This window comes from Chionomys nivalis, chromosome 15, assembly GCF_950005125.1.
Source record: "Chionomys nivalis chromosome 15, mChiNiv1.1, whole genome shotgun sequence".
Taxonomy (NCBI): Eukaryota; Metazoa; Chordata; class Mammalia; order Rodentia; family Cricetidae; genus Chionomys; species Chionomys nivalis.
The window spans coordinates 22275639-22299232 of record NC_080100.1 but is presented as its reverse complement, the minus strand read 5'-3'; the positions used below and the strand labels follow the sequence as shown (position 1 = coordinate 22299232).

General features: G+C 38.6%; 1 protein-coding gene across 7 annotated transcripts in view; it reads left to right on the top strand.

Annotated features, from left to right (window-relative positions):
• The window catches only part of Prlr (prolactin receptor), a 172767-nt gene extending 150716 nt beyond the window's left edge, over positions 1-22051 (top strand). For 4 of the 7 annotated variants that reach the window (XM_057789680.1, XM_057789682.1, XM_057789683.1 and 1 more), the window contains one exon: positions 635-2817. In XM_057789680.1, the coding sequence (XP_057645663.1) occupies positions 635-1633 (999 nt within the window). In that variant the 3' untranslated portion in view covers positions 1634-2817. Of the gene's footprint in view, positions 1-634; positions 2818-8145; positions 8926-21360 lie in introns of those variants that run through there. The other 3 variants (XM_057789687.1, XM_057789685.1, XM_057789686.1) reach the window with 3 other exon arrangements.
• Positions 22052-23594: the final 1543 nt, after the last annotated feature.

Genomic DNA, 23594 nt, shown 5'->3' with positions numbered 1-23594 from the left:
GAGATGAAAGAAATAAAGAATAGAAAAATTGGATCAGAAGAGAAAGGAAAGGAGAGATGGAAAATAGTAAGAGGAGGGAAAAGGGAAGGAGATGGGGTGGTAGGAGAAGCCAGAGACAAGGCCAATCCACTGTCACCAAACTCCGGAAGGTGGTAGAGAAGGCTAGGAGGCCAGCCACCGCATCTCACAGCTACTCTGCCATTGCGTACCAGTCAGGAGTATACACAGACACTACGACCTCAAATGTTTCACAAGACACTTCGGTTTCACAGTTCTATGTTTATCATACATGTAGTACTTTCCCGTGGAGTTCATAGCCACTATTAGAGACAAAGAAAAATCATGAAAGATTAAAGAAAAGTAATTTGGTGAATAGGGCCCAAAAGGTACTTGTAGATGACCTGACCTACGTGTCTGCGATCTGGGGGCGGGATACTGTGAGACTCCTCATAGACCCTGCTGCTGAGCAGTAGGAGGTGGAAAGCTTCCGTTCCAAGACTAAGCAAGATACGGCCTGGCTGCAGCCCCGGGAGCAAAGCCCCTTTACTCTGCTCAGATACCGCTCAGCTGTGAGGCCGAGGGTGGCTTGCGCTGAAGCTAACAGCCATCTCTCCTTGTGTCTGTGTTTCAATAGAAGGGCAAGTCTGAAGAACTCCTGAGTGCCTTGGGATGCCAAGACTTCCCCCCCACTTCTGACTCTGAGGACTTGCTGGTGGAGTTCTTAGAGGTGGATGACAATGAGGACGAACAGCTAATGCCCTCCCGTTCCAAAGAGTACCCAGGCCAAGGTGGGAAACCCACGCACCTAGACCCCGACAGTGACTCGGGTCACGGAAGCTATGACAGCCATTCTCTTCTGTCTGAAAAGTGTGAGGAACCCCAGGCCTACCCACCTACTTTTCACATTCCTGAGATCATTGAGAAGCCAGAGAATCCTGAAGCAAATATCCCTCCAGCCCAGGACCCCCAGAGCAGCGTCCCCTATTTTCACGCAGATGTATCCAAATCTTCAACATGGCCTCTGCTGCCAGGCCAACACATGGCCAGGTCTCCTTATCACAGCACTGCTGATGTGTGCAAGCTCGCTGGAGGTCCGGTAGACACGCTCGCCTCTTTCCTGGACCAAGCAGGAAAACATTTTCTAAAAATCTCTAAAACCCTTGAGACTGAAGAGGAAGAAGAGGTGGCGGAGCACGATGAGACGAAAAGCTTCCGTTCTAAAACTAAACAAAACGCATCATGGCCCCTGCTCCAGGAGAAAGGCTCCATTGTCTATGCTAAACCCCCAGATTATGTGGAGATTCACAAAGTCAACAAAGATGGAGTACTATCATTGTTCCCCAAACAGAAAGGAAACAACCAGATGGAGAAGCCTGGGGTTCCTGAAACCAGCAAGGAGTACGCCAAGGTGTCTGGGGTTGTGGATGACAACATCCTGGTGTTAGTGCCAGATTCACGAGCTCAGAACACAGCTTTGTGTGGGGATACAGCCAAGAAGGCTCCACCAATGCTCGAACAGAATCAGTCTGAGAAAGATCTGGCCAGCTTGGCTGCAACCTCAAGCAACTGCAGACTCCAACTGGGCAGGTTGGATTACCTGGATCCTACATGCTTCATGCACTCCTTTCACTGATAGCTAGACTCGTGGAACGATTGGCTAAAATGTGATTTCTCTTCAGGTAACACTACAGAGTCGTGGAACAGTGTGGTCTGCTAGCAAATGTTTCAGGATGTGGGTAAAATAACACACTACTTCACTCCTTTACATGCTCCTATTTCAGCACCTTCCTCCCCTCAGCAGCTGGTTTCCAGAACAATCGATGGTGTATGCTGTGATTCGCAAACTTGCTCTTTGCTATTAGTAATATATATGTACATATATATGCATACATATGTATATATATAATGTGTTCAATGAAATAAAAGCACATTGTTGGCCATTCTTGAGGGATGGTGCCAACAGGTATAGCCTCTGCAATAGATTTGGCTTGTGGTAGAGGTATAAACAGTCAAAATAACTTAATGTAAGATGATGTTGAAAAGGCCGTAAAAGAGCTTTTCAAAACGGATGGCCAAGCCTTTACACTCCTCCTTCATTTGATTCGAATGGTCCAAGTATAACCCTTTTCTGAAAGGACACATTCCAGGGCACCAGCCAAATTGTTTACAACAGTCCCTATGCCTGCCTGTATGCAAATGAAATCAGGCCCCCCTTTTTTTTTTCTTAAAGTAATTTGAGTGTGTCAAGAATGGTTTATCCTGCCTAAATGTTATTTCTTTTTAAGGCCTCTAGAGTGTATAGTTTGGGGGAATAGAATTTTCTTACAAAATAAGGCCAATGAATTTCACGTGATGAACCATTTTCAAATGTTTTCCTTGCTTCATTTCAGCAGGACAGATGATTTGTTATACACCCTAGTATTTTCTTAGTAGAAAACAGACTCCCAAAGACTAATTTTAATCTAACCGGTAATTATTGCAGGGTGGTACTAGAAGTGTTGCCTTACTGTATATACAATTTTGCTTTAATACAAACCCGTAAGTTTAGCACTGTATTTTTGAAGACTATTTTTCTATTGCTTAGGTAAAGTAAAGACTATTTTCTAACTTCCCAATACTGCTGTTTACGTCTTCAAGTGGGGGGCAGTCATTTCTGCTGCAAGGTTATAATGAGTATTTAAAGTATATATAGTATATGCAGACCATGTCAGAGAGAAATGTCAGGCCAACCCCTTGCCCACTTAAGAATGTGAAGTGAATGAATAATTTAAATAGGTACAAAATAGTACCATTTATCTGATTTTTTTTTTTTTTATCTCCGGGACACTTTAAATAGGAGCCATCTCTATTAGGGTTTTAGGACTCTAGACCTAAAATATTTCTCCCGTGAACTTAGGGCTCTGCCCACCTATGGGTAACTCTTAACGAGCCATAAAAGTGGAGAGCAGTGACCGCTAGCATAGTTTCCAAGACAGAGAATTGGCTTTGTTTTATTTACATTTTTTTTTCTGAGAAATTCTGAACACAAAAGGATTTTAAGCAAAACCGAAAGTCAAGATCCCTCTGGAATAAACGCATTCGCAAACTCTTGGCAGAGGTTGTGCTCACGTCAAGAACGTCCAGCTAGAAGTTCTAGGAAATCAAGCAGCTGTTAGTGATAACAAGAGCTTCAAAGGTCAGGAGACAGAGAATCCGCAAGACAACTGCAGGGGCAGGGGCAGACTTCCTGAGAAGGCTCGCAACCTTCTATCTCCACCTTACTAGGAGTACCCAGGACTCTGCTGCAGTCTCTCACCCCTCTGCCCTCTATCTCACCTATTGGCAAGTAATTCTCTGTCCATTCACTAAACAGGATACAGAGACTCTGAACTGCACCTCTTGTGAAGTTCATCCAACAAGCACATATTGGTAGAAACTGCACTCAGAGATTCCTTGATGCCTGAGAGTGAACACACAGCCAACCCTTTCAGAACTGCAAATGCAAACCCCTGAAGCCCTATTTTCCCAATACACAAACATCTTGTGGACCACAGAAGCATTTGGCAACGTTGTTCAGGCTCATTCAGGGCCCTGGATCCTCCATACTGAATGTCTGAGGACCAGTTGCTTTGGCACTACTTGGAAATGTTGTTTTCAGCATCTCAAGTCTCATCGAAGACATATGGAATTGGAGTCTGCATTTTGCTAAACGCCAAGATAACTCACGTGCACACTCAATCTGGAGGAGCAGGGTTTTCTACGGCCGTTTCCCTGAGAGGTTTCTTCCCCCTCCCTTGGAAAGTATGGAGCAAGTCTATTTAACTTGAAAACAGCAACACTGTATGTAAAGAGAAGGCATGAACAAAACTATTAGTGATTTAAGATTTACATAATGATGACGTTTATATGAAGTCACATGAGAGAATGACATGCAAAATGCACACAACTTCCAAGAGGGCCAACGAATCTAGTTCACCTTGAAAACTACTGACAAAGAAACTTCAAAACCAGTACAAACAAAGCCTTTCCCAACATAGTCTGTTCTTCTCCAGGAGATAAATATATACATTTATTTACAAATTATGACCACTATAGAACTGATAGTGCATGTGCTACTCATAGTTTGAAATTTAAAAATCTGCTTCTGATATATAATTTTGCATAGATGAAAAATATGACTGTCTAAAGACAAATCTCATCCAACAAAAATCTATGTTCATGAAATAAAAGAAAATCTATAGATCTATCTGTTTATTAGAATCTTAAAGTATTTTCTGTTGCAAGACAGCTGCTTGAGCAACGGAATGAATACTAGGAGTCAAGACACCTGGGTTCTAGTCTTGCTACGCCTTGGAAAGCCCAATTGCCTATTCTGGATTTCAGTTTTCCTGACTATATTGGACAAATAGCCAGAAGCCTTGACTCTGTGACTCACTAAGTAATTTGAGCCGATCGTTGGCATCTTAATTAAGTTGTGAGACAGTTCTAGAAATGCAATCACCTTCACCGATGTGCTCGTTTCTGCTTCACTCTTTCAAATCTCAGGACCTATTTGTCTTCATACATTGCACATACACATTATAAGTCAGCCTTTAAGATCATGTGCAAATATTTGCAGAGAAAGACACCAAAAATGAGACACTGGTCTTTAGAAAAATTACCTTTATTGTGTCAAGTCATGCTCACTCCTGCGTGGAGCCAACAGCCTCAAATCTCTGTTCTTGTATTTGGTTGTTGGCTGTTTTCCCACCATCATATTTCGTGAATAACCATTGCACATGTAGATTAAAGAACCTTTTGCTCTGAACCACAAAAAAAAATATGTAGTTTTGTAAGCAACTGCCTAAGAACTTATGTTACGAAGTACATGGAAACTGAATACATCCCGTGGATGATTGATGGAACTTTCGGACACAAATGGCAAAATAGTCTATGATAGGTTTTTAAGAATTGCATAGAAAGAACTTTAATATGAGCACAACTTGCCATCGGCTGTGTCACTGATTTTTAATAGATGATACATTCCCCTAAGTGCCTGAGACCAGTTCTGGTAATCAGTTGTAGGTCAATGATTCATTGTAAACTCATCTGATGGGAAGCAGCCAAGCTCTTGCTGCATACGTAAGCTCAAACCTGGGAGAGGCTTTGCTTGACATGATCCAAGAGGATTGGTGAATCTTCAGTTAATGCGCCACCAAAGGATCTGAGCTCCAGGGGAAAGTCTGTCCGGACAGAAACCTAGATCCTTTCTTTCTCATTTATTTTTTTAAATTTGGCTTCCCTCTGCTGTCCCATCATTTGCAAAATGACTCGGCCTGCCTTCAGCAACTTCAATCTAACACACACAAGAAAGAAACAGATCTGTATGTTTTACAAAGTGCCTTTCTTTACCTTTTTTTTTTTTAAAAAAAAAAAAGCCTTCATTTTGGAAGAAAGGTGCATCGATTGGAAAGTGAATTTTACCTTAAATGGATTTCTTTTAACTAAACGGAGAGACAAAGAAAAGAACAGCCAGAAAAAGGATGACAAAATGATCTAAAGACTAACCAGCAAAATATGCAGAAATTTCTGTGTGTAGTTTAATTGAATCATCACAGAACTAAAATGAATAGTGTCAATCACTTTGCCTAAGTGTGATTGGAGATAAGGCTGCCAGCCCATGACTCAAAACTTTTGATTCTGAAGCAAAATGTTGATGGTTTCTTGAATGACCCTGAATTGTATGCCAAGCCCTGCAGAGGACAAGATGTGCACTTTGAAGCTCTGCACATAGATGGAAAAGTAGAAATAACCTTGAATTTATATCCCCCAATTTGCCATGAATGAAAGCCTTGTGTGTACTTCATTGAACCGGGTTTCTTTTCTGACTTTTGGCTCAAGCACAACATTGATGCAGCAAGGAGAGTCACTGAGCCTTCCATGTTCAGCTCTAGGTCGCATCACTGTTGCTAACTAGGCTGCATGACCATGATGGTCTCTTCTGATTCCAGCCACTGGTTTCCTCTCTTTAGATAAGTAGGTTGACACCCTCAAAAGATGTTTCTAAGATTCCTTCTAGGTCTGTCTTTCAGTTAACTTTTATGAGTTATGTAAAAGACTATAGATGAAAAGCCCAGATTCCACTACTGATATGCACTCGATCTAGGCAGTAAAAGCCTGAGACTGTGTGTAGAAATACTCAGAAAACTGAAATCCATTTCTCCAAGTTAGGTAGACCGGAACCCTTGCGTCTCTGCTTCTTTCCATTCTGCATAACTAAAACCTTTTCAGTCCATCTTTCCAGGACCTGTTCTTCTCCATAAAGATTAATAATGTAGAGTAGTAAACTTGGGGTCTACAGGAACAAAATTACCCATAAACATGAATTTAAATTTTTAGAAGATAGACCAATTATTATATTTCCCCACAAACACAAACCTGAACTGAGATCATAAGTAAGATCATTCATTTAGATATGTACTTGCTTAAAGATTCAACCTGGTAACTTGTTATCTAAGAAATCTAAGCTATCTTGACGAATAGGTATTGACAGTCTTAAAGAGAAACTTTAAAATACAGACTTTTTGCTTCAGAGTTTATGATCTAACGAGAAACTCTACTTATGATTACAATCCTTTCTTATGATTAATAGACATGCCATCCATGAATCATGTGGGAATTTTCTCCTCAGTCTTTTATTTTCCAAGAAGGTAACTTTGGGTTTGAGCTCTGCATGGTATCAGCTTCCAATGGAGGGAAAGGGTAGAAGATAGGATATTCCAAAGTGTGGGACATATCCGAACCCCACGAAATAGAGAGTATGCATTAATTCAAATCTAACTGACAATGGTAAATCTATATGCAATTATGAGTTAATTGCTGAGAGACATACACAACTCATAAGACCATGAGCTGACGGCTCTCCTGTTCACACCACTCCCTTTTATTTCAAGTTAGAAAGCACTGAGACACGTAGAGTAGAACGGCACCCATCTAGATGGTCTAGCCGATGAGCAAAGGGACTCACAGGGCATCTTGGCATACTAATTAATATTTATCTACTGTCATTTAAAAAGAGAAGAAAATATTTGAAAGCCTTTGTATTATCAAACATAAACTTTAATAGTTATGGTCAATTTATGCCCACCTAGATAAACTAAAAAATACAGGCTTAGTTTGTCTGTACACATTTTGCAAATTGGGAAGACAGCCTTTTTACCACATTATCGAAAATGGAAAAAAAAAACTATATAGCAAAAATACCTCTGAAAATCATTTGTTTTACTAAATATCTGAGGAAAGTATTTTGAATTTTTAAAACTACCTCCCTTCCCCATCCTAATGACTTTCCTTCTAAGCTGCTTATAGTTAGGAATGAAAGGTACCACATCTTATCTTTGGACTGGTGTTGATGGAATATTTGTTATATTTCTCATGTGACACTCCTAAGTATCTGTTATTTTACACTATATTGCTTTTTGTGGTTTGAAACCAGTATATGCCATATTGAAATATATAATCCTCATGCTGTAAATTTATCATGTAATACAAATGAAAATCATTATTTAATGACTTACGATCTAATCATATCTAATTTCAGTATAGTTATGTCTATGTCTGTAAAATAAAATTAAAAATCTGTAATCGTATATGCAATCATATATTTCTGTTGAAAACTGTGAATGTTCTGATTTTTTCCTTCAACTTTGTCTATAAGTGATACTGTATGTCACTGTATAGCTGACCTGAGCTTCTAATGTGTTTACAGTACAATCCACCAATTAGTGAAATGTAAACCCTTTGGCTTTACTTCATGTCATTTCTGCGTGTTCTTTGCACCTTGAGACTTGCTTCTTTGTGCTCTATCAATAATTTTAAACAATGTGAGAGTCTCGTATAAGCCAAAGCAATTCAGACGCAGTTCATTGAGTGATCATGCCCTGTGTAAAGCCATATTGAAGCAAAGACTCCGCTGTAGCATAAGGCTCCCTGTTTCCAAAGCTGCCACTACCTCTCTCTTGCTCTTTCCCTATAAAATGCCAAGCAAAATTCAGCCTTGAAGTGGGAAATTAGAAGTGGTTACTAATGTTGTCATTTTTAACCTGATAATAAACCTTCTAACTCACTACTTCACAGATTTATGCTAAGTTTTATGAATAACCATTTTTACATTTTGATATTTTGTAGACATTGGCTGATGAGTAAAGTGCAGAAAGACCACACAGTAAGTCATCAGAATTTTTTTTAAAAAATCATAGATTGCAAGTTTTCCCCTATCAGTGAGTCACCTCAAGGTGGTTGGTCAAAGCCATTATAATTTTTGAAATACCCAACACAGTGCCTGGCTGGTAGAGTGTTTATTTCCTTCACCTTCCCTAATTCTATTTTATTGTTTGAAATGCAAATGAACAGAATTGCATTGATGTTGCTAAAATGATTTTTCTTGAAGAATTTTTGCTGCTAGAAGATCTATAATCATGAATTTGTAATTTAATTTGCCCAGACTCCCAAGAAATAAATACCCTCTTGGTTTGATATTTAACCATCAGATATATTATGGCATGGGAAGAGTCAGCCATTTATCAGAAATAATCTTGTTCTGATTTTAAAGGCTCATTTCTATGTGTCACTGCTGTGGTGTCTGCTTTCTTTCTTTTGGATTAAAGGATTATACACTGCTAAGCACATATGATTTGTCTCTTAAATTTTTCACTCTGTGAATCTCGGGTTATTGCACATTGTGCTTCCTGGTTTTCACGGACTTATCCATTTGCTTCTACCCACTTTGTATGAACAACATGGACAGTTAAATCATTGTCAATAATACAAAAAAATTATGCTAATTTCTTTCACATCATTTTTACTGCATGCCAAAAATAATGCTTGCTGAACAGAATCTTAGTGATCCCAGAATAATATGGTCATTATATTTCTATTGTGTCATTATTGAAAATACCCAGCTCAGTGCCTGGCTCAATAAATATGTGTTTCCCTTGCTTGTCCTTCTTCACTTTTTTATTTGAAAAAAAAAAGGGGGGGGAATGTGAAGAATATTGTTTATATGGCTAAGGCAATTTTATTAAAAACTTTTTAAGACACGATATATAATTAAGAAATTGTTCAACAAATTAAATAAAAGATTTTCCCATTTGTGTTCACCCGTCCCAATAAAAAGACAAAATTCCCCTCCTTTAACTCATTTCTGTCATAGGAGAAGTTGATAGAAATAAAGTAAGATGAAACTGGATTTATGGGGATCGAATAAGGAGGCTCATTGAACTGTGATAAAATTAAGGAAGGACCAGCCCATCGAGGGGTAAATGGAATCCCTTTGAACAGTGTACTCATCACTATTAATAACATTTTTTTTTCTAACAAATTCCATCAGACTAAGCCTGAATGGATAATCTTTATCTCTCAAGGAATTCTGCTCTAGAATCATCCAGCGCTCATGTTGTGTTACAGAACTGTATAAGGTGTGCTTAGGATTGTTTGAGATGTCTTTTCTGATCCTATTTATCATCTACCACTGTCTTATTAGAGAATGGACATTCTCTTTCTCATGGTGACTATCAGTCTCTAAAACTTGGCCTTGGGCAAAAAAAAAAGCACTGACTTTCTGTGCTTCTATTGGAATCATCTGCCTTTAGTTCTAAGGCTCATGAGTATTTTTAACTTGCAGCATTTGGACTGTCTGTTACCAAAATTAAGTATGGTACAATTAACAGTGACCTGAGGCCATAAAATAGGTGACATGTTTTATGAATGTCTTGTGTGTGCTTTTCTGAGAGATATCAGAAACTCACATTACCACATCTTGCCAGAAGCAGGTCTAAAATCTGAACCCATGTGGTCCTCCTCCTACAATATAGTCTAAATTCCCATCCTGCTATTTAGAAACTGGAAGACACAACTTCCATCTTGGTGTGTAGAAGATAAGAGATAAGGCCATTAAACATCCCCCACCCACCCAGGACATTACAGAATGGCGGGGGGGGGGGAATCTCCTACTAGATGTGATAGCTTCTCTAAAGTGTGCGAGGGAAATCCAGCCAATTCCTGATAGTGTGAAATTCAGAATTTTTAACATCTAAAGTTACAATTCTTTTATTGTAAGCTCCTCCCACACTATACTGCGCAACCGCAGCCATCCCTGGGAACGTTAAACGTTATTCTCTTTTTATGACCTGAAGAGTCATATTAAAGTGTGCTCTTTACATCATTATAAAGTATTTTATAAAATGCTTTATAAATGGATGGAAGAAAACCTGGGAATTTTATAAATGTATTTGTAAAAGGTTGTAAGTGCTCCAGGGAATGTTTAGAGTGTGGTTGCTTCTTCTAAGACGTAGGATGTAACCGTAAGTGATATTTCTAGTAGGTTGGTTTTCCACAAGCAACACTAGTAGTACTTCTGAATTGTGTGAATTCGTGATACATTTCCCAGTGCTTTTTTTGGAGTCACTGTTTTTTGTAAGGGTAAGTGTCTAGTTTAAATTCATTTTAATAAGTGTTTCCTTGTATGCTTACACCACATATTATATGACAGATGGAATGGGAAGCAAGCTCTCTCTTTAATAATCTTTATTAGAACTTGGTTTTTGTTTAGTTTGGTTTGACTTGGCTTTGGCTTGGCTTGGTATGAAAAAAGAGGAATGACATTCTTGCACTAAAATATTGAGGCACATGCTAACACATTTTACCTCAGGCCACTCATCTATGTTTTTGCAAAGACAAAATTTGTACTCATCTTTCAGCACCTTCTCCTATTTTCCTTCTAATTCCAAATCAACTCTGAGTCATTCTTTCAAACAGACTGAGTTCTACATCTTCTTCTACTGACCTCATGTTCCTTGTCTTTATTCACTTGCCAAATTCAAGTCTTGAAAATGCAAACATTACTGGAAGCACCCAGAAGTTCCTTAGATCTTCTCCTGGAAACAACCAAGAACTATCATTAAGAGAATTTCCAAATCCGATATTCAATCAGATTGTGAAACCACAAAATCTTAGTGACAGAATTGACATTTTCTTGTATTAACTTTTTCTAGCCTAGAATTGCTCTACCTCTTAATCTAAAATCTCAGTTATGATTCAACCATATTTTTATTAAACAAAGTATTTCATAAATGCCTGGAAATTTCCTAGGAAAACATAAAACATAACAAACGGCTATTAATGAACATCAGATTTCCTCAATATCAGCATTTCCCCTTACATGGTTCATATCTTTTTTTTTTAACCAATGAAACATCACAGATGCTATCATATATATTCTTCAAAACTGAATTCTTTACTCCTTCACTCAATGTTACCCACAATCTTGCAGTTGCTATATATACTCCTTGACTTTTAAAAAACTACATTTACCTCATGCCCACATTTCAGTGATATGTGCAATACTTCAAATTTTATAGATTATTACATTTATAAGATTCATCTCCTTGCCCCTTGAGATAGAATTTTCTGAAGTGGCTATAGGCTTATATCACTATGTACTTTGACTTTTTTTTTATTCTTTTTTAATTAAAATTTCCACCTGCTCCCCGTTTCCCATTTCCCTCTCCCTCCTCCCACACATTGCCCCCTCCCCCCACTCCCCTCCCCCATCCCCACTCCTCTTCTCCTCCCCCCAGTCCATTCCCCCTCCCTCTCGATACTGAAGAGCAGTCCAAATTCCCTGCCCTACAGGAAGACCAAGGTCCTCCCACTTCCATCCAGGCCCAGGAAGGTGAGCATCCAAACAGGCTAAGCTCCCACAAAGCCAGTTCATGTATTAGGATCGAAACCTAGTGCCATTGTCCCTGGCTTCTCATCAGCCTTCATTGTCCGTACTTTGACCTTTTTTATCACTAGGTTTTTTTTTCCTTTTTTAACTGATTTTTACTAAGCTCTAGATTTTTCTCTGCCACCTTCCCAGCCTCTTCCCACCCCTTCAACCCTCTCCCAAGGTCTCCATGCTCCCAATTCACTCAGGAGAACTTGTATTTTTCTACTTTCCATGTAGATTGGATCTATGTATGTCTCTCTTAGCATTCTCATTGTTGTCTAGGTTCTCTGGTATTGTGATTTGTGGGCTGGTTTTCTTTGCTTTATGTTTAAGAACCACTTATGAGTGAGTACATGTGATAATTGTCTTTCTGTGTCTGAGTTACCTCACTCAAAATGATGGTTTTTAGCTCCATCCATTTTCCTGCAAAATTCAAGTTGTCATTATTTTTTTCTGCTGTGTAGTACTCCATTGTGTAAATGTACCACATTCTCCTTATCCATTCTTTGGTTGAGGGGCATTTAGGTTGTTTCCAGGTTCTCGCTATGACAAACAATGCTGCTATGAACACAGTTGAGCACATGTGCTTGTGGCATGATTGAGCATCCTTTGGATATATACCCAAAAGTGGTATTACTGGGTCTTGAGGAAAGTTGTTTCCTAATTTCCTGAGAAATTGCCACACTGTCATCCAAAGGGGCTTGCATTCCCACCAGAAATACAAGAGTGTTCCCTTTACCACACAGCCTCTCCAGCATAAGTTGTCATCAGTGTTTTTGATCTTGGCCATTCTTACAGGTATCACTGGGATTTTTAAGATTCAAGCAGCTTCCACTTATTGGTTCTATCTGCTGTATGCAATTGTAAAGAGTTTGAAGAGTTTATCCATGATATAAATGTTGATGGTGATACAAAAAGCATACCTTAGCGTTCCCTAGATACTGACAAATTGTTAGCTCCAAGGTAACGCATCAATTTACCTGTCCCATCCATGTAGGAGCCTCCATGCTTGCCCATTTTTTTTAGTCAACTAGTATTATTGTGGAATATTAGTTTAAGATGTGTTGCATTTGCTTATGCTGTGGACTATCTGTTTAATGATACAAAGATGTGTTGCATTCTTTTATATTGCATTTGTTTAACTCTATAAAGTTGTGTTACTTTGCCTGCCTAAAACACCTGATTGGTCTAATAGAGAGCTGAGTGGCCAATAGCTGAATAGAAGATGGAGAAGTGGGGCTGCCAGGTAGAGAGAATACATAGGAGGAAAACTCTAGGCTTGAGAGAAGAGTGAAGAGCGAGAAAAAGAGGAGAGGAGCCAGAGGCAGCCACCCAGCCAGCCATGGAATAAGAAAAAAAAGAAAGAATATACAGAATTTAACAAAGTAAAAATCCCAGAGGTAAAATGTAGTTAAAGAGAAACAGTATAATGTAAGTTAGAAAAGCAGGCCAGAAACAAGCCTACCTAAGGCCAGGCATTCATAAATAAAAATAAGTTTTGTGTTGGAGTTGGGCGGCGGGCCCCCAAAGAGAAAAAAAAAAAAACTACATAGTATTGTTATATGTTTTCTTTTTTGGGAATTTGATAAGTACAAGATGAAATACTGTTATTAATTTATTTTAATGTCCTTTTCCCTGATGAATCCATCTCGTATCTGAATTATTCATTTGTCACCCGCTTGTGTTATGTTTCTTTGTCTTAGCCTTCATTTAACAGATCTTAATCTGTGCTTCTGTCTGATCCTGCCCTGGTTCTTTCAGATTATTCCTATACCTCCTACAAAAATCTGAGTACCTAGCAAATCAATTCCCACAACATTTTACCCCCTTCCACAAAACATTCTCTTCATTCAGTTGTTCATCATCTAAATTTTGAGAGGATACTATCCTATCTCCTAAACTCTTGGACTGGGAACTAGCCTGTTATGTATCAAAGCTGTATATTAATTCCAAGAGAAATTTCAAGCTATTGCTTCTTGCTTGTGAGCATGTCCCATTGCTTCGTTAGAATGAGCCTTCAGTGAGATTTGTATTATTTTTCGTGCGTAGTAGTGCTTGTGCTATGAAACTCCTTTCTAAGCAACTGTTAAGTCTTGTTGCTATTGTCATTCCCACCTTTTGAAAAAGAACAAAAAAAAATCCTATTCTATGCAGTTACTTCTTGGTAAAATCATGAACTCAATTTTTAAAAATTTATCTTTTATTTTATGACCTCTATTAATTCTTACAATGTGTAGATTTTCTTGGATTTTCTTTTTTAAAAGTTATATCCTCACAAAACAGCTTTAGTCCTTCTTTCCAATACTTACACTTCTTATCTGTCTTTCACGATCTATGACTTGGAGTACAGTTTCCAATATGTGCTGAATGTAAGCAGACAGAAAGTGCCTTCTTCCTGGCTCCTGACTTTCAAAAAGATTGTGGATATATGTTTGCTTTCAGGTGTACTCCATCATGTAGCATTTATGCATACCCTTGGTTATGTTAATGAAACCCCTTTATGTTCGTCCCTTGGTGATTAATATGAGCATGCGACCTTTCTTCATAAATGAGTGAATAACTTATTACAGTAAAATTATTCAGAGAAAAATATTTGGGCTTTGTATTCTTTGCCATTGTATTCTTGAGGAAACATCACTTGTTTGTGGTGTCTCTTTATCAATTTTATTAGTTCTAATTTGCTTTTTAAAATTAGGGCTTTTGCACTTATGAGGCTCATCATTTTGCTGATTAAGATAGAATTTTCTGAGGTGATCACAGACAAATTAAAATCATTGTTTAAAGATTTCTTTTCTTGCTGTGGCTCTATTAACCTTTGCCTTATATATCTGTAAGCCATATTATTAAGTGTGTACTGGCTTAAATTTTCAGTCCTTCTAACACAGTGTTTCTCAGTCTTCCTAATGCTGCAACCCTTTAATTCAGTTCTTCTTGTGGGAACCCCAACATAAAATTATTTCATTGCTACTTTGTAACTGTAATTTTGTTAGTTAAGAATCGTAATATAAATATCCTGGTATGCAGGATATCTGATATGTGACCCCATAGCGGTCATGACCTATGAGTTGAAAACTACTCTTCTGGTAAGTTTAGTTCTTTTACTGTTAATTCTGATGCCCAGTGATTCCTTTATCATAACAACTATTTTTTTCTGACACTCGTGTTCTTGTTCTCTTCTGGGTAGTGAATTTCTTGCCATCGCCTTATTCTGTCACCATATTACACACAGTTAGATTTCCATTTACCATCTCCAATTGAGATTGTGATGTGTGTGTGTTTTATATGATCAGTTCTCATTTCTTCATTTAAAACATTTTTCTTTGTCTTTTGCAACCTGAGTTATATGAATCAGTCTAATTTTGTAGTAATCATTACAAGAACAGGTATTAATTGATGATCCTTGACAGATAGGTCACTGTAAACTTGTGACCCTCCAAGTTTAGAGGCAGCTCCCCACACACAGGAACGACAGGAGTGAGCGGGAAAATTATTAGAAATCTCACTCTGCTGTGATTAGAAGGAATAATTTGCCTTGATTGGGAAGCTCAAAGGAAAGAGAACTCGAAATGATACCTGCTAAGAGAAGGGATAATCCTCCGAGAAGTTCCTACCACACAGTTTTCTAAAACATAAATTATAAGACGTCCTTGTGAGTACAAACTCTTCAGTGAGATTACCCATCAGTCATTCTGCCATGTCCATTATTGAATAGCCCTTTAACAAGTAGTTTGTGGTTTCTAGATGGGAAAACAGAACCCAGGACGAGCAAAAGTAAGAAGGAAGAAAGGGTATGGATGGTCAAATATGAGCAAAGTCTAGCAAAATATATGTCAGAATGAAGCCTGTCATTTTTATAACAACTAATGATGATGATGATGATGAGGAGGAGGAGGAGGAGGATGACTTCCTTTGAATGAACATTGTGCTAGCATAATTAAGCAATATGGGTGCACTTTGTGGGCTCTTGGGTATTGGAGTAGACAAACCAAAGCAGAATGTGTCCCAGGTCTCTGCAGAATGTGGCTTTGTAAAAAAGAGCAAGTCTGATCATTCTGCTAGGACATGTCCGAATGTCTTTGCACTTTGTGCTCCTTTCCAAGAAAACCAGTATTGCCTGAAATGGTTCTGAACCACACCCCCACTGCGGTTCCTTATGCTTTCTAATTGTCATCTCGTCACCCCGTACACACCGCTCTTCACAGTCCGTTAATGCTGAGAAGTACACCTACAATAGGAGGTTTCATGTGACTTTTCTCTCACCAAAAACTTAAAAAAAAAAAAAAAAAAAGACATTCTCCTTCTGTTCCACAGGTCTCAAGAACTGGAGATGTGGAGGATAACTTTGGAAATGCTAGCATTTAACCCTTATACTGGAACTTGTTCTGATACCGGCAAAAGGCCTTGGAGGCAAAGGCAAAGTTCATTTGCTCTCAGAACTTAACTAATCAATAAGTGACAAACCTATATGGCCATCTCCCCTTACAGTCACCATGGAAGTTTATCTAGCTTTTATCTTCAAGGAGAAATTCTCAAATTTCCCACCCTGATCAAATACACTCTGCATTAGAGAAATTCATTATCCTGGAAATAGCTTCAGTTGGAGGTATAGCACAGATCCTCTATCCCCCTACCTCGTTTATCAGCTGTTTTAATAGAGAAGTTCTTCTCTGATCCTAGGATATAATTAGGAAGCCTGGGCCTCATCTGCCCAAAGAGAGCAGAGAAGAGAGCAATTAAAAACAGTTGTCCCCTAAATTCCTTACAAGTCAGGGACAGCATCTATTTAACTGGTATTCTGGAATGAACCGTGGGCAAGATTTGGATTCATATTCCAGTGAACTCTTAGGGTGAGGGAGAAGCTTTTCTAGATGGAATGTCTCTCCTCACCCTCCCAGTTTTCAGATTCAGTGAATATTATTTAACTTTACAGAAGTCAAATGAAAGACATTTTGAAAAATGGCTTTTTGAAAGATTAGTTAAACCATAAACTGATGCTATCTTATTGGCATACACTTGCAACATACATACGTGTTGACCTAGAAACCCTTCTCCAAAGCATTTGTTCAAAGGGGGGAAAATTAAGTACGTGCAATTCTGTGTACAAAAATGGTGGAGAAGGACGTATTAAACAATACTTGTGGTCAAGCTTGGAAGCTGTCGCTCTTACTCCAGCAGTGAGAAGCTAAACTAACTGAAATTAATTATTTTCCTTGAACCCAGCAGAGAAGTCATGTTGCAAAGAGAATTGTCATCCTGAAACTTAGACACGGGTGAATCCTAACAGGTGCAAACAAGCTCTTAGGGGGATCAGAAGCCACTGACCCCATCACTAGCGGGAACACGGAAACAGTCATGCTGACAAACTTCTGGAGGTCAGATATGGACTAATGAAAAGGGAAAGTCTCTGGCAGCCTCAATTAGAATGACCCCTCAACTTTTATTTCTCTTTTTTTAAGAACATCCTCCATTGCCAAGGTTTAGATCATCTTTTCCTTTTGGCTGAAAAAAAAAAAAAAAGGTCAGAAATGCACTTAACACCTTCCATTTAGCAGGAAGCTGTTCTCCAGGGAGAAGGACCTTGCTAAAGTCCTATACTGGGAAGGGCATTTTCCTGCACCCTCTACTCTTCTGTCACAATTAAGGGAGAAGCAACAAAAGAGAACAGGTAACAGAAAAAGAGCTTCAAAAACTAGGCTGAAGCTGACAAACATACCAGGCAAGGATGCTTTGTTTGTGTTGCTTTGTTTGGTTTCTTAAGTTACTCTACCACAAAAGGAACTGTGTAGTCCTACTGCAGGGTCATGTATCTACTGAAAGACTAAAATCTAATCATAAGATTCTAGGACAACCGTGTGCAACTTTAGCTTTAGCTATAGCCAGGCTTTAAAGATAGTTCAAAGGTGGTGGTTGCCACCAAGCCTGATGACCTAAATCTGATCCCCTAAGAAGAAGAGAACTGACTCCTGAAAGTTGTCCTCTAGTCTCCGCATGAATGATGTGCATATGACCACACACACACACGCACACACACACTAAGTAGATAATAAATGATAATTTTTATAAAAGACCCGCTATCCCCAAATTCTAATTTTAAAATAAAGATTCTGAGGGAAAATCAATAACATCAGGGAACATCGTGGGAGGCTTGGACAAAGGGATCATGAATTTAAGGTCAGCTTACTTAGCAATGACACTGTCAAAGACAAATCAAAACAAAACACACCTAAGAAATTCTAATTCTCTAGTTCTTAAGCCATGGAAAACATTCCTTAGAGCCTACATCTAACTAGGCTAACATAAAATCTCATGTTAAAGGTCTTTTCACCTCAGATATTATCATACACCACACAGTAGGTTTCATTTGAAAAAAAATCACAAAGATGCTAAAGTGCTAAGATAAAAGGTAATATCTGAGAAGACAAGGCAAACATAAGAACCAGACTTGGATATGTAACTATCATCATCAGGCAATTTTGAATAACTATGCTGAATATGTTGAAGACTCTAATGAGGAAAGGATACACATAATGTCATATGAGTACTGTCATGAGAGAAAGAAGCTCTAAAGGAGAATCGAAAAAGTGCTAAAAGTTGACAGTACCATGACAGAAATAAACAGTCCCTTTAAGACTTTAGAAGATGGCATTCAACGAGGGAAGGAATTGGTCCGTGCCAGCCTGCGTCAATAGAAATTTCCCAAACTAAAATGCAATTAGAAAAAGGGGGGAGCATAATACCATCAAAGAACCACAGAATAATTTCAAAAAGGTGTGACAAACTGTAATTCAAATATCAGTAGTCAAAGACAGAACAGAGTATTGGAAATAATAGCGACTGTCATGGTCTGAGCTATCATATCGCTCCTGAAATTTGTGTATTGAAACCTTCATGCATGAAATGATAGTCTATAGATGGTTACTTCATGAGAATGGCATTCTCCTGAGATTAGTGCCTTTAGGAGAGACATTCTAAGGTGTCTGTTTAACCCATTTCTGTGTAAGCATACATAAAAATAACCACGTGAGGACTGTGACCTTAACCTGTTCAAAAGGCTGCTGGTGCATTCTCTTGGATTCTGTTGATGTGGAATTCTCTTCTGTATATGTGTTGCTTTTATTGGTTTATGAATAAAGAAGTTGCTTTGGCCTGTGATCGGTTAGAATAGAGCTAGGCAGGAAAACTAAACTGAATTCTGGGAGAAAGTAGGCAGAGTCAGTGAGATGTATTTAGCCACTGCAGGAGACAGACGCGCTTGAACCTTACCAGTAAACCCACGAGCCTCGTGGTAAAATATAAACTAATAGAAATGGTTTAAATTAAGATGTGAGAGCTAGCTAGAAATACACTTATGCTATTGATCAAACAGTTTTGCAAATGAAGTAATTTTTGAGTGATTTTTTTCGGGTCTGGGAAGCAGGGAACAAACGAGCAGCCTCCACCAACATTCTGTAGTCTCCAGAATAGTGAGAAATATATTTCTATTCCATAAATTACTTGGTCTCTTTCACATAAGCCTACATGGGCTAAGACAGTGGCAAAACACTTTCCAGAATTAAATAATATACATAATGGAGTATTATTAAAGAATATGAGAAAATGGCTCAGATCTTCCCTTTGTGTGAAAAGCTGTCTTGGGTAGTTTACTAAATTGCATGAGTATTAACACAAATATGTAATACTGTATTTAAGAAAATTTGTTCTATGCCCTAAAATATCTATTTTTGATAAATTTCTGTGGGATGCAGAAAAGAATATATATTCTGAGTCTTCAGATGTCATATTCTCCAGCCAGCTGTTAAGTCTATGTGATCTACAATTTCATTTTACTCTGGTGTTCCTACATTTATTCTTTTCTAAATGACACATCTATTGGTGGTAATAAGGTGTTAAAACCATGCAGTATTACTAATGTGTCAATTATGCTTATTTTAAATTGTCTGATAGTAACAATACCTATGTGTTTTTATAAACTAATAGTATTGTTTTATAATACTGGGTTGCTGAATATTTGTGTGTACATATTTATAATCATTAATACTCTTGACAGATTTGTTCCATTATCTTTATAAAATATGTGACCTCCATTATCACTTCTCACTAATTTTGTTTTAAAGTTGATTTTGTTAGCTATAAGTGAGTGCAGATTCTCCTTCTTTCTCTCAGGTTCTATTGCCTGGGGATATCTTTTCTATATTTTTATGTTTAGTCTGTGTTTTTCTTGGCCAATTAGGGTGCACACCTAGGAAGCAGCAATCGAATCATTTTGTTGTGTTGTATTTGGGGGATGGTGATAGGTAGACTAGTCTGGGTCTTTTAATTGGATACTTGATACCATTAACATCAGTTAGAACTAGAAGCTATATACTAATATCTTCAATTTGCTGACTATTTTGTGGTATTTGGCCCTTTCTTATCTTTGTTGACTTGTCTACTCATCTAATGAGATTCGATCTTTCCCATAATCTCAAGGTTGTGAAGACTTTGAGAACCACAAATAAGGATGGACAGGAAAGGGAGAAGAGCCATGTTGTATTATAGTTAAAACACTAAGCACACAGGAAGAGGAAGCTATGGAAAGCTTCAAGACAGCACCATGTTGCTTATAAACCCGTGTGTCCAGGGTTCTCGTAGCCTCTTGTATCCATATGTGCAGTTCTTTCCCAGGATCTGGGAAATTCTTTTCTATTACTTAAATTGTGTTCTGTCTCTTTAGTTTGTACCTACTCTCTGCTTCTCCTCTTTCTCTAAATCATAAACTTGGCCTTTTAATGGTGTCTCAGAAGTCTTGCAGTATCTGTTTTTACTTTCCTTATGTTCTTTATTATCATCTGAATATTTCTATTTCTCTGTCTTCGAGCTCTGATAGTCTACCCTCCAGTTGATCTACTTTACTGGCGAAGATTTAACTGAGTTTCTATTTAGTTTACTTAACTTTTCACTTTTGGGACTTCAATTTGCTTGTTCTTACTTTCTAGTCCTTTGTTGAAGTCTTCCATGTGCGTGATTGTCCTCATTTTCCCCAGTAGTTTATTGATATTCTATTCATTTGTTTGGGAGTTCATTTATGTCTTCTTTGAATTTGTTGGTGCTTCTTATCATCATTCTTTTCCATTGGGGCTAAAATTTTGCCCACTTTGCTATCATTAAAATCAATTATTGTGAATTTTTTCACTCTTTCAAAGAGTCATGTTACCTTGTTTATCATAATCCTTGTATTTCTGCATCTGAATTTGTACGTCTCAGTGTGGTTTGTGGGCAGAGGCAGCTACAATTACCCTCAGATATCCAGTTTCTCAGAACAAGATGGGGTGAACTACAAGCCTTTGGCCAATTATCCCAAGTTTTCATCACATCTAACTGCTCTTGTGGCAGGGAAGCCACATACCGATGCAGCAACCAATGCCTATAGAACACTTCCATCTTCCATCCTTTGGGTCTCTGAGTTTTAGTTAACTCAGCTCCCATAGATAATCACTTGCTGTCACTCATTCCCCTTTGTGGCGCTCTGGTAGTTAACAACACTGATGAATCACTGAAAATGAAATGAAAAGCAGTCTGCCCTGTGAGTCCTTCTGACTTCCTACTGAAAGGAGCCTCCCATGGTTCTGACTCAGTCTCTCTCCCGTAACTAGACTGGCTCTCCAAGCAAATACAAGGTGGATCGGCGCCTGGCCCTTCCTGGACGATTCCATAAACTGGACAATGCGGGGATGCTTGACTCCTGAAACTCAAGACTCAGATGAGAGCCTCTCAAAATGCGTTCCACCGCCACTGTGACCAAATGCTGAGAACAAGACAGAATTTTCCCAGTGCCAATAATCTGTACAGTCTCCAGGACACCAGCCTGGATAGACTGCAAATGTGCTCAGTAACGAGATCTGTATTAATTGTGTTTTCTGAACAACTCACTTGCTTTCTTTTAGCTCAGTCTCTGCTTTCTGTCATCCTGTTTCTTCCTGTTTCACATGGTGATATCTGTCTCTCTGTGTCTCTCTCTACGTCTTTGTCTCTTTTTCTCTGTGTCTTTCTCTGTCTCTGTCCATCTATGTCTCTGTCTCTTTTCTTTTAACATTCTCTTTGGTCGCTTCTGAAATATCAGCGCTTTCCTGCTATCAGCCATCTCAAAGAGTAACTGCTAACTGTTACTGGCCATCCTGATCTATGACCCAGAGATGCAAGCAACCACTGGGGGTGACTAGTGGGAGGTTCTCTCCCTCCCACTGCCTTCATGCTTTTCTGGGCTTGAGTGTCTCTTTGCTTGTCTGTCTGCTTAAGAAAACACATTTTGTGATCATCGGAATAATCACCTTTAAATAAAAGAAATAGTCACTCACTTCTCTAAGAATTATTCAAAATGAACTATTTTTCTTCCCACTCTAGAAAGATCCTCATGTTGGGTGTCTTAACAAAACCTCAAGTTGTACAATACCCCCCCCCCAAAAAAATAAAATTCCAGTCATGGAGACTGCAGCTTATAGTGTTCCCAAAGGTAAAATTGATAATGCAGAAAAGCTGGAGGCACAAGGCAGACTCTGGGGAAACCAACACCTAATGCCCACAGTCCAACAGCGTGCATGACAGACTCTGAGCCCAAGAGAGAGGCTATATGTCTGTTCACTACGCTCGTTGATGTATTATCCTGCATTGCTTGATGAGCCACATCACACAGATGTGCCCTACAGCCCTCAGAACATATGAGCTAGAGGTTGGCATCCCAGCAAGAAATTAGAATTTTTATTGAACTCATAGAAATTGTGTCGTCACCTTGTCCTGTTGCTTCCTGCAGGCATTAGGGATAAACAGCATTTCTTTGATGTTGTTGAAAGATACGTCAAAATCAATTGCCTTTTGGTTAGGAGTAAGTTAGACATAAGAAATAGAGCTAGGGGGAACGTGTGGAGGGTGGGGGAAAGGCCAAAAAGAGATACACAAGATGGTTCTCACAGATGGCAGTTAGCCTGCCTCTGAATCTTGGTAAGAGACTCTGGCCTCACCTCCCATGATAAGATAACCTCTAAGGCTAGAAAAATAGCCCAGGAATTACGAGTGTTTGCTGTTATTCCAGAAGACCAGAGTTCAGTCCCCAGCACCCACACAGAACAACAATACACAATTGCCTTTGATTCCAGCTTCAAGGGATCCAGCACCCTCTTCTGACCTCCACGGGCCCCTGAACATACTTGGTACTCTCTCATACACATACACATAAATAAAAATAGTCAGCATTTTAAAAAGAGAAATGAAGATATCCTCCAAAATAGTTGGATATCTTTACCTTAGGTTTGTAGGGTCATATAACAGACAAGAACATGAAGAAAATTCAAGAAGAAATCAACAATATCTAGTTCAAAACAATTCTGAAAAAACAATTGAGAAAGAGAAAAGATTCTACACCTACAAATTAGAGAGAAATAGCATAAAGAAGAAAGGTTAAGGCAGATAAAGCCCTCGGGTCAGTCCCCTCTGTCTGCCAAGTTAACCCTCTCTTACCTTCGTGAGGACATCTTCTCTTTTAATAAAGATTTTCTTGCTGACCGTGGTGTGCTTTCTCTGTGTACATATTTCTCCCTGAGCACTCAATGAGAGTACAAGAATGGAGGATTCTTGCCACAGCACTTTCTGCAAGATGGAGTCCATCAGACCCACCCCTTTTCCCTCTCTAAGTTAATTGCATTTGTCTCTGTCTTTCCTGTAGGTACTGCTCTAAAAAACACATTGACACGCACTCTTAAATGGTAGAAACCTGGGAGAGATGGTCTCATAACCAGCTGGTTGAAACATAAGTATGTTCCTGAATGGAAATAAAGAAAAATATTGCACATTTTATACATGTATATAAATCAAAAATGCATTTAGGTTGAATATG